The following is a 15625-nucleotide window of genomic DNA, read 5'->3' as shown; positions in this document are numbered from 1 at the left end:
CTAAATATTTAATTCTAGTTAATTGTGTAAAATAACATTTTGGAGTATGACATAAATTATCAAATGTTCTCAAAGAGTGAAATTCCCAGGCATTTTTCTAGTAACAAGGTTTTATTTCATCCCTCTCTGTCATCTCTATTGCTATCTTTATTTTCATTCTTTGTTTATCAGTAATAATTTTTCATCATCATTATAAAATTTCCCCTGGTTTAGTTTTTATTCTGTATGTGTAGTATAGCATTTTTATATGGTCTTGAATATGGTATTTACCTAAATGGACATAACAGATCCAATTTGAACTTTTCCTATCTGATATGTATTATATGTGTATACATTTACATGTGTGTGGGCACATATGTGTGCATATGTTTGTGGAGGTGTGAGGTTGATGTAAGGTGCCATCCTCAATCACTCTCGTCTTCATTCATTGAAATAGGGTCTCCTAATGGAACCTAAAGATCATCACCTGTCATTTGTGGGTGCTCATGCAATCTCCTGTCCTCACACTTGCTCAGCAAGCATTTTAGTCACAGATTGTTCTCCATAGCTGTTTATATAAATACACATTTATGTTACTTCAGCTGGAAATGGTTACTACTTTTCAGGCATACTGAAATAAACTGTTAACATTTCTGATACTAATATGATAATAATGTTAACTTTTCATAAGTCTGCTTTAATTTGGCATTGAATTGTTTCTTTTAAAAAACAGGTTTCATAAGCAGGTTAATAATGAATACTATTAAGAGACCTCTATATTAATGTAATTCCAAATTTTATACATCCAGTACTATGAACATATGTACCTGAAACAAAAATTGTGAGGAACATCATATGCCATTTCTGAATGCTCACTGCAGAGTGGTTATTAGCAAAGTTAGTCACATGAGCTTTCCACCACAAGCTTCCCTTGACTTAGTATGTCTAATCCTTCATAAGGAAAAATAAAGAAAATTTATCTGTGAATCGAAGGGCTGAAAGAAAGAATTTTTAGAAAGCAGAAAAACTACATTTTCCTGTCACATTCTTCCTCTGCAACTGTAGCCCCTGCTAGTATCAACATCTTAAGTTTGTATCCTTTATAATATTCTAAGCATTTCAAAACTTATCTCCAATGTATGTAATACATAAACTCTTAAAGGCAAACAATGGCAGTTGTCCTATAACAAATCTTCACAGACTGAATGTTTTTATACACTTTACCCAACTCTACATAATGAATTTTTTTCTAGATCCCAGTGTGAGGTACCCAGAAATTGAGGCTTTTGGTAGTAATTTTATCACAAGTAAGTTTATTAGGATGGGTCCCTCGTGGTCATATTTGTTCTCTCATAATAGAAGACACCAATTCTTTAATCTGGGACTGCAAAAGTGTCATGTGGAAGGGAGGCCACCTGAAAGCAAGGATCCCTGAGAATGAAGCAAACTTGTTCATTCTCTTAATATTCAACTCAACAACCTTTAAACAACAAGAAATAGTTTTTCTCTTGTTAAAGTCACGAAGTCTGTGGTATTTTGTTATGGAAACTGGAGCTGAGGAAAGTACCAGTTTGTGTTTCAGTTGATATTTTTGGTTTCTGACAGCAGAAGCTGCCTTTGACCCACTTACTGATGAAAGGGGACATATTAAAAGGAGAACAAGAAGTGCATAGAATTAAGAAGGCAGAATGACCAGAACCTGTAAAAGTTTCTCACATTTACTCTGTGTCAAACATGCAATTAAATTTGGGTCATCAGCCTTCCTGGAATTTCTATTAAATGCCCAGCCACTCTCCAGTCTCGTGGATCTTTGCCTATGATGCTAGTCCTTTTCAGAAAGAAATTAACTGTTCTTTGAGTTCAACTGTGTTGGTATATATAGTTCAGGATTTGCTAAAATCAATTTCAAAAGGACTTTCAGCCAGAATTGTACTTAAATTTGCTGTCTTCCAGTTTTATTTACAGCATGGCTCAGGCCTTTTAACTGGAAGGAGAGATGGTGGCAGAAAACAGTTTAAGTAGCAGAAATCTGGTCCACACGCTCCTACAGAAAGTGCTCTTACACACTATCTTAGTTAGAATTCCATTGCTGTGAAGAGACACGATGACCGTGGCAATTCTTACAAAGAAAACATTTAATTCAGTTTGGCTTATAGTTTCAGAGGTTTAGTCCATTATCTTCATGGTGGCATGCCGGCAGACATGGTGCTGCAGAAGGAGCTGAGAGTTCTACATCTTGATCCGCAGGTAACAAAAAGTAAACTGAGTGCCACACTGTGCAAAGCTTGAACATAGGAGACCTAATCTGCACAGTGACATACTTCCTCCAAAAAGGCCTCACCTACTCCAACAAAGTCCATACCTCCTAATAGTGCCACTTTTTTTTTTTTTTTTTTGTGGGCCATTTTCTTTCAAACCACTGCATTCCATGATCTGGCCCCCAAAACCTTGTAGCCATTTCATAGTGCAAAAATGAATTCAGGCCAACTTCAAAAGTCCTAGTCTCAAACTTATTTAAAAGTCTAAAGTTCAAAGGCTCTTCTGATATTCATGCATTTTCTTAACTGTAATCTTATAAAAATTCAAAAGTTAAAAAGTAGATCACAAACTTCCAACATATGATAGCACAGAATATTCATTACCATTCCACAATGGGGGACAGGGAGCATAGTGAGGAAATACTGTACCTTCAAAGCAAGACTGAAAACCAGCTGGGCAAACTCCAAACTCTGTATCTCCATGTCTGATGTCAAAATGCTCTTCAGATCTCCAACTTCTTTCAACTTGTTGACTGAAATATACTTTCTCCTGGGCTGTTTTCACTCCTTCTCAGCAGCTCTCCTTGGCAGATATCCCATGGCTCAGCAATCTCCAACATCTTGGGATCTCCAAGGCAATTCAGACTTCATCTTCATTGCTTCACACAATGGCCTCTCTAGGCCTCCATTCAGGGACACCCCTGACACATGCCTGGCCTCAGCAGCTTTCTTTAGGCATGGAGGCAAAGTCCATAGCCCTTTTTTTTCTATCCATAGCTCTAAAGCCTGAGATATGTTGCCAAAGCTTTCTACTTTCTGGGGCTGGCGCATGGCCCTCTCATTCAATTACATCTTCACCAGCTTCCTTTTTTGGTGGTTTCCTTCACTGCCTAAGCTTGGCTGTCCTTGAACTTGCTCTGTAGACCAGGCTGGCCTCAAATTCAGAGAGCCACCAGCCTCTGCTTTATGAATGCTGGGGTTAAAGGCATGCACCATCACACCTGGCTCTAAGCTTTTCTTTAATTCCTTTTCACTAGTTGAAAACTTAGCTGGATGGGATCATACCCTGAGATCATCACTCCATTTATTCCCTTTCTTAATCTGTTTATCTCCTTGAACACAGAATATAGCTTCATACCACTTCCTGGTGCCCCTTTTGTCCTCAGTCCTTATATTTTGTAACTTTCCATGTTCAGCTTGCTCCTTTTCATTATAAATCTTTATAAGCGTGAATACTAGTAACCACACGACAGAGTCTATACAAGGCTGTTTTGAGATTTCCTCTGCCAATCAAATTAATTAATCCACATCTCTCCACTTTAGCCTCAGGAGACTCTTTGGACAAGGGTAAAAAGCAGCCACATTCTTTACCAAAATATCACAGGAACAATCTCTAGGCCACATACTAAAATTCTTCTCCTCTGAAACCCTCTTGCAGCAGGACCCCACAGCTCAAATCACCCTCAGCACCACAGTCTTCCATGCTTCTACTAGCATGGCCCATTAAGCCCCACTCAAAGTGTTCAACTGCTTTTCTAATCCAAAGCCCAAATTCCTCCAAACAAAAGCATGGTCAGACCTATCACAGCAATACCCCAGTGTTATGGGATATTTGATCACACTGTGAACCCAGAGATTGCCTTAATTAAACAAAATCAAACTTGGGTCAAGAGGTAGAGCCAGCAACTAGTTGAAGTAGCCACAGAGAATTAGAGGGAGTCTGGAAAATGGTAGAGAAATGCACAGGAAGTAGTGAGGAGGGACTTTTCAGTTTGGCAGTCTTTTTGTGGTTTGGGACAGTGGAAGGGAAACTCTGAGATGCTGGCTAAGGAGCAAGGTCAGCAGGATGCTTCTCTGCCTCTCTGAACTAGCACATTTTCACCCTTGAATCTGTCTCCTGAATCTTATTTGATAAAATCATAAGATTCAGATTTAGTATAAAACCAACACCCCAATCCCTGTACCAACTTCTGTCTTAGTTAGGGTTTCTAATGTGGTGAAGAGACACTACAGCCATGGCAACTCTTATAAAAGAAAACATTTAATTCAGGCTGGCTTACTGTTTCAGAGGTTTAGTTCATTATCTTCATGGCAGCATACAGGCAGATATGGTGCTGCAGAAGGAGCTGAGAGTTCTACATCTTGATCCACAGGCAACGGGAAGTGAACTGAGGGCCACACTGTGCACAGCTTGAACATAGGAGATCTCAAAACCCACCTGTACAGTGACACACTTCCTCCAAAAAGGCCATACCTACTCCAACAAAACCACACCTCCTAATAGTGTCACTCTTTATTGTGAGCCATTTTCTTTCAAACTACCTCACAGACTGAGCTATCTTGCAAGCCCTTATTTCCATCATTGAAATGCTAAATTTTTCAGTATGTGATTTTCTCAATTTGAAAAGAAAATCTTTAGAAATTATAAAAATAGTATTTGTGTAAAAGCACCTAAGTTGGAAAAAATGGTGCATTGCCACTACATCTTTCAAGTTTTTTTTTTTAAGTTTCATCCCCTAAATTTGCAACTCTGAATAAAGTTTTTACATACACCCTCCTCATTCAACATTTTGTTATGAGATTGACCAATGTTATTGAATGTAGCTGCACTGTATCTGTTTTCCTTCTCATGCATTATTATATTTGATTTTCAGTTTTTTCTTAATGTATATGAAGCTAACTGACAGATATGTGGTTGGTTCAATGGATTCAAGTATGTGTCTATTTTCTGTCAGCAAGAAAAAACAGCCTGGTTGCTTCTTTTTCTTGGTCTTGTCAGCATTTCCTATACGTGAATTCCTTGGAATTTGCTGAATGTCTTAGTCAACTCAGTCTATTAACTACAAAACGCCACAGACAGGGAGACTGGGTTCTGGAGCCTGAGAATTACAAAATCAAAATGCCTAAAATGGTAGGTTTTATTTTTAAGACTCTTCTCATGTTGCATGCAGCCACCATCTTTTCTCATCAAAGAGTTTAATCCCTCTCAGAGGGATTAAACTCTTTGATGTCATTTTGTGTAAGGACAACACCCTCAGGAATTTAATTTCCTCTCAACAGTCTATTTCTAAACACTACTCATTGGTTTTTATAGCTTCACCATATTGAGTATACATGAACAATCACTCTAGAACACCAGCTTTTGGTATTATCAGCATAGGGACATTCTTTGGCTTATATTAATATATAGGTTAACCTAACATCCAATGGTATCTAGTTGTAAATTTAATTTGGATGTTGCTGATAACTTCAAAGTTTGAAGATTTATTCATCTATTTTGGCTCCTTTTGTAAACTTCATAATCTTTATTAACTTTTCTATTTATTCTTTCTCATGGGTTTGTAGTGTTCAGATTCATTGGTTTCAAATAAAATTCACTCATTGATTTCAAACAAAATTTCCCACTCAATAATTTATTCTTCCATAGCTTACTGGTTTCTTTAATTGAACACAAAGTTTTTCAATTTAAGGTTAGTTTTTTTAATATTTTTCTATTGCTTATAACACCACTTAATTTTTATTTTACTCTCTTTGTCTCTGTCTCTCTGGTGTGTGTCTGTGAGTGTATGTGTGTGTGTGTGTGTGTGTGTGTGTGTGTGTGTGTGTGTGTGTGTGTGCATACATGTGTGAGTTTTCCTATGCTATGGTTCATATATACAAATCAGATCACAACTTGCAGAAATCAGTTCTCTCCTTCCACCATTTCAGTCTTGGGATGGAAATCTCAAGGTCAGGCTAGGCAACAAGTGCCTTTACCTGTGAAGCCATCTTACTGCCCTACAGGAGAGGATCAGAGAGCTTGCTGTAAGATATTGTCATGCAGAGCAGATAGAGGGTATGGAGGGGCATGGCCACCATTTCATGGCAGCTGTGGAGCAGCAAGAAACAAGACAGGAAGTACTTAGGACAAAGTAAACCCTTCAAGACACATCTACAGCTTACTAGTTATTTTTTGTTTTTTTGTTTTATGAGACAAAGAATTAACTAAAATTTTCTAGTTTTTTTTGTTGGTGTTGGTGTTGCTAGAACAAAGTGCTATGACCAAAGGCAACTTATAGAAGAGTTTATTTTTGAGTCACAATTCTAGAATAGAAGTCCACAATAGTGAGGAAGGCATGGGAGCAGGTCACCAGAGCAAGAAACTGAGGAATTACACCCATCTCCAGCCACATGTAGAAAGCAAAAACAGCAGACTAAGCAGGGTGAATCCTTAGCTCTCAGCCTACCCCAAGTGACTTACTTCCTCCAGCAAGGCAGTGCTGACTAGTGGAAGAGCCCAAATGTTCAAATATGTGATCCTACAGGAGACATTTTGCATTCCACTATACTCAGCGATCCATTTCTTCCAATTATACCTACCTTTACCAGTGCAGTTGATGAAAACAAATGGTTCATAATCCAATGACTTGCCAGTAATTTCTGAGTTCAAATGAGATCTGGCCTCTTAAAGGCATTATGCCTATGGATGCCCCACTTCTGAACACTATTTGCCTTCAATAAGGTAATACTTCATAACCAAACCATAAAACACATACACAAACCTATAACATACATATATTTGTGGTGACATAGCATATATGTTTAGTACTTCCCAACTGTTTATAAATGACATTCATTTCATGTTTGCCTTCTTTATAATGTCTTTCTTAGAAGGGTGGTGGTTCATGTCTTCATAGGCATGCTCTGGAGGCTGAGGCAGGAGGATTGTCAAAGATTCCAGCATGAGTTACCCTGTCTCAAAAATCAAAGCACAGGGCTGGAGAGAAGGCTCAGTAGTTAAGAGCACAGGCTGCTCTTTTAGAGGCCCGGGGTTTGATTCCAAGCATCTCACCTGTTTGTAACTCCAGTTCTAGAGAGTCTAACACTCTCTTCTGGTTTCCTCAGGCACCAGACATGCATAGTGCACATGCATACATGCAAGCAAATGTTTATACAAAGTAAAAATAAAAGTTACGAATTCAAAAAAACAAACAAAAAAACTGGAAAGGAAAAATGGATCTGCTGTTCATACCCTTGTAGACTGCATTTATTGACTTAATTTTTTTTGTTTATGTTTTTTTGGTTTTGATATGCCTGAGCTATATCATGTGATTCAGGTGTTGGTTCTCCATCCACACCCTTCGAGGCAGTGTTTTGTTTTTTTTTTAACTTTTTGAATTAATATCTTTTTTTTTTTTTTTTTTGAGACAGGGTTTCCCTATGTAACTTTGTGCCTTTCCTGGAACTCACTTGGTAGCCCACGCTGGCCTCGAACTCACAGAGATTCACCTGTCTCTGCCTCCCGAGTGCTGGGATCAAAGGCGTGCGCTACCACTGCCCGACGACTTAATGTTTTATTATATTGATATAAGATAATTACTCCCACTTCCTGTGATGACTTCTTAGAAACAAATCTTTCCACAAACATTTTGCACAGCCAGGAAGTTATTTCTAAAATTTCTGGAAGCATATCTAAGTAATCAAATATTTTTAAATGTCAAAAAAAATAAAAGTTCATTCATATTGTTTCCATATTCAAGGGGAAAAATAGTTATTCAGAGCACTTAACTCTGCCAGAGTGTTTAACAGCCTGTTTCAGTGTGAATATGTAAATAGCTACTTTGGGATGAGCATTCTTTATTGTATTCATACTTTAAGTGATCCATTGTTATATAGTTCTTTAATCCAAGATGTGTCAGAAACTTCATTTCACTGAAATTTCAGAATGTGGCTTACAGGAGTGATGCCTCTTCCACTGCTAAGGAAGAGCAGGTACCTTCATTTTCTTTGTCCTAGGTATTAACCCCCTGCAGTGGTTTCCTAGATACATTAGCAATGAGCTTCAAAACACTTTGAAGTTGACAAAGCCTAGCATTGATTTGTCAATGAAGTGCATAGTTGAAGTTTTCTCTTTTCTTTCTTTTCTGTTTAAGAAGCCTTTTGGGAAAAAAAAAAATCCCTCGGTCCTCTTATATTTCAATATAAATTTCCTCTGAGTTTTATTTATAAGAATTAAGTTTGATACAGTGAACTGTAAAAGACATTACTCTGAATACAGTAGTTTTGGTTTATTGTGTTTTTCTTCCCTAAATGCAGAAAGCTCTTATGTGGGAAGCACAAAGTGGTTGTTATTTAGAGGCAAACTTGAATCTTACTTTATGGTGTAATAAACATCCAGAAATGATTGAAGCTCAAGAAGATGAAAAGAGAAAACAAATAATTGTAATGTTTTCAAAGTGTCATCTAAACACAAAAGAATGAAATGGGCAAAGATGATGTGGCTCTATTTGAATTCTATGTAACATTTATATGGCAAGAAAGCATTATTAAAAGGCACTTCATTATAGGTACCTGATAGTTTTCTTCCAGATAAATACACTTTGTCTTATTTATAATCCATCTTTATTCTGTGGAAATTGGCTGTTTCTAGTCAAAATGCACACATAATAAAAACCCTTTAGTACGTCTTAGACTTACAGATATTATAACACAATTTTTTATAGGAAACTATTTCAACAATGATGTAAGCCTGTGTCATTCAAGAAAAACCACTGGAATGACAGAAATGTCCTTTCTATTGTCCAGTATAGATGTCTTTAGCACATGTGACTATTGAACTCTTGCAGTGTTGTTAGTTCAAATGAGGCACTGTATTTTTATTTTTTATTAGTTTAAATCAAATCAACCTTCATATTAAATGGCTATATATAAATAGTGACACTACAACACAGTACACAGCACATTATTTATGTTTATGAACTAAAATATGTAAACTACATAGAACACTATTTTGTGCATATTTTCACTATGTTTAGAGTTTGCAACTGCTATTATTATTATTCTTATTTGCTTAAAATACATTTGATGAATATGTTAATTACATAAAAGAGGTTAATCATTGTGATCCTTTCTCCTGATATGTCCTAGATTAGAAAAACATAACCCGCCGGGCGGTAGTGGCACACGCCTTTAATCCCAGCACTCGGGAGGCAGAGCCAGGCGGATCTCTGTGAGTTCGAGGCCAGCCTGTTCCACAGAGCGAAATCCAGGACAGGCTCCAAAACTACACAGAGAAACCCTGTCTCGAAAAACCAAAAAAAAAAAATTAGAAAAACATAACCCAGTCCAGGCTAGTAGAGCAGTTGGTTCAGCTGCTTCCCTGACCTGAAGCTGAGATAGAGACAGATTGTCCACTCTCTAACTGGCTTGTCAGCTCTTCTTCCTTGACGCAGTTTTGCGATCACAGTGGTGCAAGCATTGTCTTTTTTTGTTTTTGTTTTTGTTTTTGTTTTTTGTTTTTGGTTTTTCGAGACAGGGTTTCTCTGTGTAGTTTTGCACCTTTCCTGGAACTCACTTTGTAGCCCAGGCTGACCTCGAACTCACAGAGATCCTCCTGGCTCTGCCTCCCGAGTGCTGGGATTAAAGGCGTGTGCCACCACCGGCCGGCGCAAGCATTGTCTTAGACAAGAAAGTTTTCAGAAGAAGATGCCTGCATAGAAAAGTGAATTATCTCAATCACATTAAATTTAAAAAAAAAAATGAGCGTGAGTAATTACCAATTCTATTCTTTCAGCTTAACATAATTTCCATGTATGTTTAGAATGTCAGACAAAAATGTTAAAATATTTTAGGGTGTATGTAACAACTCCCTGCATGAACAAATTAATATTATTAATTGTAGTCTCATTATTTCTATTTTGTGCTGATTTTGTCATCGATGCTCTATGTGTCATGAATTCTTTTAGTATTTATACAAAATAGAGGAGTTTAGGTCAGATAATCATTTTCTTTTGAAAATAACTGTATGTTTAATACATTTTTCATATAGCAGCCTTAAATTCTTTGCTGAATCCATGAATACAACTTTTAAAGTATATATGTGTCCCACAATAATGGGGCCACACTTAACTAATAACAACTCCTTGTGTTCCCTGTATTAATTTTTCTGGGGTCAGTAATTTTATTGTTGAAATGGGAGAAAAAATTAGAAAAAGTAATTAATAGAGAGCTAAACTATACAAGGGATTGCAAAAGATGACTCAAGGGATGGTGAATGTCTCTACAGTTAGGACTACTTGCTTCTATGCCAGAGACCCCAAGTTTAGCTCACAACTCCCTGTAATTCAGATCCACTGGATCCAATGCCCTCTTCTGGCAGTGTGGGTACATGCACACATATTGCATATATGCCCCCCCAACATACGTACATAAGTAAAAATAAAAATGATCCTTTAAAAGTTGAGTAAAGTAAAATGTAAGATTCAGTTATTGAAAGGTTAATGAAAAATGATAATTTATGGCCAGGCTGTAATCTCAAAAAATGCTAGTAAAATTTATGTACAAATTTATCCTACCTGTCTCAGTTACTTTTCTGTTGATATGATAAAATTCTCTGACAATTGCAACCAAAGGAGAAAGGACTTATTGAAGCGAGCAATTCAAGGGTACAGTCCATCTTGGCAGGGAAGTTATTGGTCATGTCACACCCACAATCAGGAGATAGAGAGAAACAATTGCATACTCAGTTTTTTTTTTTCTCCATTATATGCAGTCTGGCATCCTTGCTAGGGAATGGCACAACTCCCACAGTGAGTAGGACTTACCATCTCAGTAAACACAATTGATATAACCCCCAAAGCCATGTCCAAGATGCATCTCCCTGGTGAGTCTAGATTCTGTTGAGCTGGCAATTACCATTAACTATCACACTTTCTAAATCCAGTTTCTATTTTTAGGCTTATCCTGCATAGTGAAGGCTTTTAGTAAATCTTGGTAACTTCCATTATTTTAGGGTGACTGGTTTAGCATGGGCAACATGTCTACTCTGACAAATAAGTCATTTATGGAAAATGTTTGCTGGACATGCATGCTGGAAACTAGATCTGAAGTGCAAGCCGAGGATTTTCTGGGTATTAAAACATGACACACAGGATAAAAGTTATCCTTTCCTATCTTAAACTTTATTCTTTACACACAATTAAGCCATTGTCTCATCTGTAGTGGAACTAGCCCTAGAAGAGAATAATGAAAGTTGTAAACAACCAGGGTTTTGCTGAGACAGTTGAACAATGAAAAACCAAATTTATGTACATTGTGCACATTTAATTTCCTGATACACATATTTATTAAAGTGGAGACGTTACACTTATACCATTTGATGGCGCTTAATTTGCACTTTGGCATTTTATGTCTATGTAAAATGTCATGATTATCTGAAAAACATGGATTTGGGATTAATTATCAGATGCTTTTCAAAATGCAAAAATAACTATTGGTTAGGGTTACCATCATTTGCCCATTCTCATGAAATTGCAAAGGGAGTGAGCTTACCTTTGTTTTAAAGTTTTAGCAAAAAGAAACAACATTTAATACTTTTTTATATTCCAGATGTGAAACAACGTGATTGTAAGTTTTGTTTTTTTGTTGTTGTTGTTTTTTGTTTGTTTGTTTGTTTGTTTTTTCGAGACAGGGTTTCTCTGTGTAGCTTTGTGCCTTTTCCTGGAACTCACTTGGTAGCCCAGGCTGGCCTCGAACTCACAGAGATCCGCCTGGCTCTGCCTCCCGAGTGCTGGGATTAAAGGCGTGTGCCACCACCGCCCGGCGTGATTGTAAGTTTTAGAGATAACCTCTGAGGCCTATAGAAAAGCTTGCCCTATCTTGCTATAACCACCTCCCTGATGTCCTCACCAATGTATTTTAAAGTTGCCTTGGTTTATGACTTTCTTTGTTTTGCAAAATTGTGAAACCACTTCCAATAACACAAAATTTAGGGTAACCTAAATTTTTGTTCTTAGGCCATGGTCACTGAACTTTGGCTCTAAAATAAACTATCTTTTAGTCCCTTAAAAATAGGTGGTGGCGCATGCCTTTAATCCCAGCACTCGGGAGGCAGAGCCAGGCGGATCTCTGTGAGTTCGAGGCCAGTCTGGGCTACCAAGTGAGTTCCAGGAAAGGCGCAAAGCTACACAGAGAAACCCTGTCTCGAAAAAACAAAAACAAAAACAAAATGATGAGGATAAAATAAAAGGAACAAACATTGATTAGGCAGAATGTTTTATTGAAGTACTCAGACATACAATGAAGATTAGGAACTTTTTGTGATTCCATGGACACATTCAAATAATCTTCAAGGAGCTCTACTTCAGTATGTTGTAATCACACTAACATTTGATTTTTTTTAACCTCATATAGAATCAGTTTAGTGAATGAAATTTTCTATAAACACACATTGAATGAAACAGTTTTGATGTTATGATTTGAGATGATGAGACGCCGTTTCCAGGCTTTCTGATGTTGCACCATAAAATGGATTTGAGAAAGAATAGATGGAACTCTAAGGAGGAAACACATTTAGAAGTTTAGTATTTTCTGGAGTAAGACAGGAAACTTCTGAAAGGATCATGAAGAATGAAGCTTATTTCTAATTAATATCACAGTAATAATAATCAGATTGCCCCAAGCCTTACTCCAGCTCACCCTGTTCTTTATAGAAATTCTGATTTAAAAATACAGTACCAACAAAAGCTGGACAGAACTACAAAAGCCTTACTTACATAGAAGACAACTGGAGCAGGATGAACACTGAATATATTTAGATAGTATCAAGAAAATACTGCTACATCTCTAGGCATGATACCATGGGTATATTTTAAATGTGTTCTTACAACTGAAGTTTCATAGTTAAATAATAGCTGTGATTTGCTTAGGAGATCATGAGTGGATTGGGGAACACATGTGGTAAGAAAAGTTACAAAAATGGCTAAAGGTTGAACGTATTTGATGGTGGCTGATGGGTAATTGAGTTTTTGCTGATGTTGTTGTTTGTTTGTTTTGTTTTACCATGCTCCCTAAATCAATATCATTATAAGACATTTCTGCATGAGTTTTTGAATATTTTTTTAGATAAGTCTATTTTCTTTCCTGTCAAATAAGATAAAATATATTTAATTCATTTTCCAAAACAATAGAAACAGATGTGACAGGATTTCTTCTTTAGTCATATTTAATGAATTGAAAGTTGAATTTTAAAAGATATGAAAAGGAAAGAAAATGAAATTCAGAAGTTTTGCTTTGAGGGATCAATAGGAAACTGCAGGGAAACCTGCATGAGAGCATGTTGAAAAGTGGGCCTTTGATCTACACCTCTCCCTGTGCATTCTGGGAAGCACACACATGAATACTATAATGGCTGTCTTCTCAGGGAAAGCAAGGAATGTAGGGCACCTTCTTAGCTACTATTTACTGACTGCTGATTTGTTGAGATACTAACATACAGATTTTCACATCTAAAGCTTTTGTCATTTAAATTCTTTTTAGAATTAGCATTTAACAGACACCAAAAGCTTATCTAAGTTGCGGATAAAAAGACCAAATTTTTTTATCTTCAGTAAAAATATACATATACTTTGTTATGTCTTTCTTATTCAATTGATTAAGTATTGCATGTCTGTAGGTATATATTATCAATTGAGTAGGGATATGTTTGATGTTCTCATTGAATCATTCACATAAATTCCTTCACAATCAGGGAAATTTCCTGCTTCTTCTTCCACTGTTTTTTTTTTTGTTTGTTTGTTTGTTTCCACCTAAACAAAACTAAAAGTGTACATGACATATTTTTTGAAGAAAATATGAAAATATAAAAAGCCCACACTTATTAGTCTTAAACCACATCATACAAAGGTCCTGAAATGTTAGAAACCATCTAGCCTGACCCTTTGGTGCTCATTTTTAATATCAAGACCAAAAAAAAAAAATAAGAAACAGTTGATAGATTATTTTATACAAATTAAGCAGGAGGGCTGGAGAGACGGCTCAGGTCTTCAAAGCATGCGCAGCTCTTAGAGAGAACCCAGGTTTGGCTTCAGCATCATGTCTGACCCTCAAAACCACCTGTAATCCAGCTCTGAGTGCACTTCCTCCTGCCTACACCTGAACTCAGGTGTATGTATTCCCCACACAAACATGCAGACATGTAACGCATATAAAATAAATCTTTAAAAACTTAATAAGAAAAAAAACCCAAGCTTTCTATATACTTATTATTGAGGCTACAAATAAGCCAACAACACACCCAAGGAGCAGTTACTGGGAAGAGCTGACTAATGCTCCTCCATTGGTTAAGTTGATATTGTCCAGATTTACCAGCTCTCTTGGAGGGTGTACAGTGACCACAAAGCCATTTAACAGTGAACTGATTCTACAAGCAGAATCAAACTGTCCTAAATGGAAAATATCACTCACTTTTAGAGCTTTAAATGATTTTTAACCCCCAATTGAAATAGAAATAGTCCATTAGAATATTTCCCTTAGCCATGATGTAGAAATGGTTCCAAACACAACTAATTGGTGGTAGGTAGGATGTTTGTTTTTTTTTTTTTTTTTTTTTTTTGTGTGTGTGTGTGTGTGTGTGTGTGTGTGTGTGCACGCACATGCGCACATGTACACATTTGCTTCTGAATCAATGTGATTTGCCTCTCCACTTACCTCTGTTTTCTCTGGGTTGATGAAATTCCCATAAACTGGATTGACAAAGGCACAGTTGCCTCCCCCCTCAGATTTCCTTAAAACAAAACAAAGCAAAATAACAACAACAAGGACAAAACAGGCTCACAAAGACTCAAATGCTAGTGAAAGAGCACTGGTTGTTTTATTTCCTTATTCATTTTTTAAACAGAGTCTTGCTATGTTGCCCAGTCCAGCCTCAAGCTGTCCTTCCTTCTGCCTTAACCTTTAGGTGAAGGAAAAATAGGCATGCATCGTCTTACCTGGGAATAAATAAGTATCAAGTGCTTCACAGTACTTGTTCAGGTCACTGTTAGAAATTTTTGAGAGACACAGTGTCTCGCCATCACACTTATTTTCATCAATATTACCATAAAATATATTTTTTTCTCTGCAGGACACCAAGGCAACCACATTCTTGAAAACAAATATAATTTGAGCTCTTGAATATTTAGATCCAAATAGACTCTGGCAAATAAAAGGGGTGTAAGTTGATTTCAATGTTGACTTCTTAAGTATTGCTCAAGACTTTCTAATAATGCAATATCAGAAGGACAATGTAATGTGACACTGTAATATAGAAAGCTTGCTTTGGACTCTCTTAGACTGGAAGTGCCAGACCACATCCCGAGACCACGCCTTATGACAGTATCTTCTGTAGAAATCTGTAGACCATCAGTCAAAATATCTAGTAGTTTAATCAATAATCTTGTATTTGAGTGTTTGAGAGTTTTGCTTTAATTATTTTTGCATGTATCTGGTGTGTGTGTGTGTGTGTGTGTATGTGTGTGTGTGTGGTTGTGTGTGGTGTTCACGTGTGTGGGAACATGTGTGTGATACCCATGCACTTATTTGAATCTTGTATGGAAACCTATAATTGATATAGGAAGTCTCTTTTGATGACT

The 15625-nt window shown here is 36.8% G+C and overlaps 1 protein-coding gene across 1 annotated transcript in view; it reads right to left on the bottom strand.

Moving 5' to 3' along the window:
* Nucleotides 1-12273: 12273 nt before the first annotated feature.
* Malrd1 (MAM and LDL receptor class A domain containing 1) overlaps nt 12274-15625 on the bottom strand; it is a 605236-nt gene continuing 601884 nt past the window's right edge. Inside the window, exons 38-39 of the mRNA XM_052729219.1 lie at nt 14703-14778; nt 12274-12549 (exon numbers count right to left, since the gene is read on the bottom strand). Coding sequence (XP_052585179.1) covers nt 12466-12549; nt 14703-14778 — 160 coding nt within the window. The 3' untranslated portion in view covers nt 12274-12465. The remainder of the gene's footprint in view (nt 12550-14702; nt 14779-15625) is intronic.

This window comes from Peromyscus californicus, unplaced genomic scaffold (genome assembly GCF_007827085.1).
Source record: "Peromyscus californicus insignis strain IS unplaced genomic scaffold, ASM782708v3 Scaffold_8__1_contigs__length_139910024, whole genome shotgun sequence".
NCBI classification, from domain to species: domain Eukaryota; kingdom Metazoa; phylum Chordata; class Mammalia; order Rodentia; family Cricetidae; genus Peromyscus; species Peromyscus californicus.
This window is presented reverse-complemented; position numbering and strand designations above follow the sequence as displayed.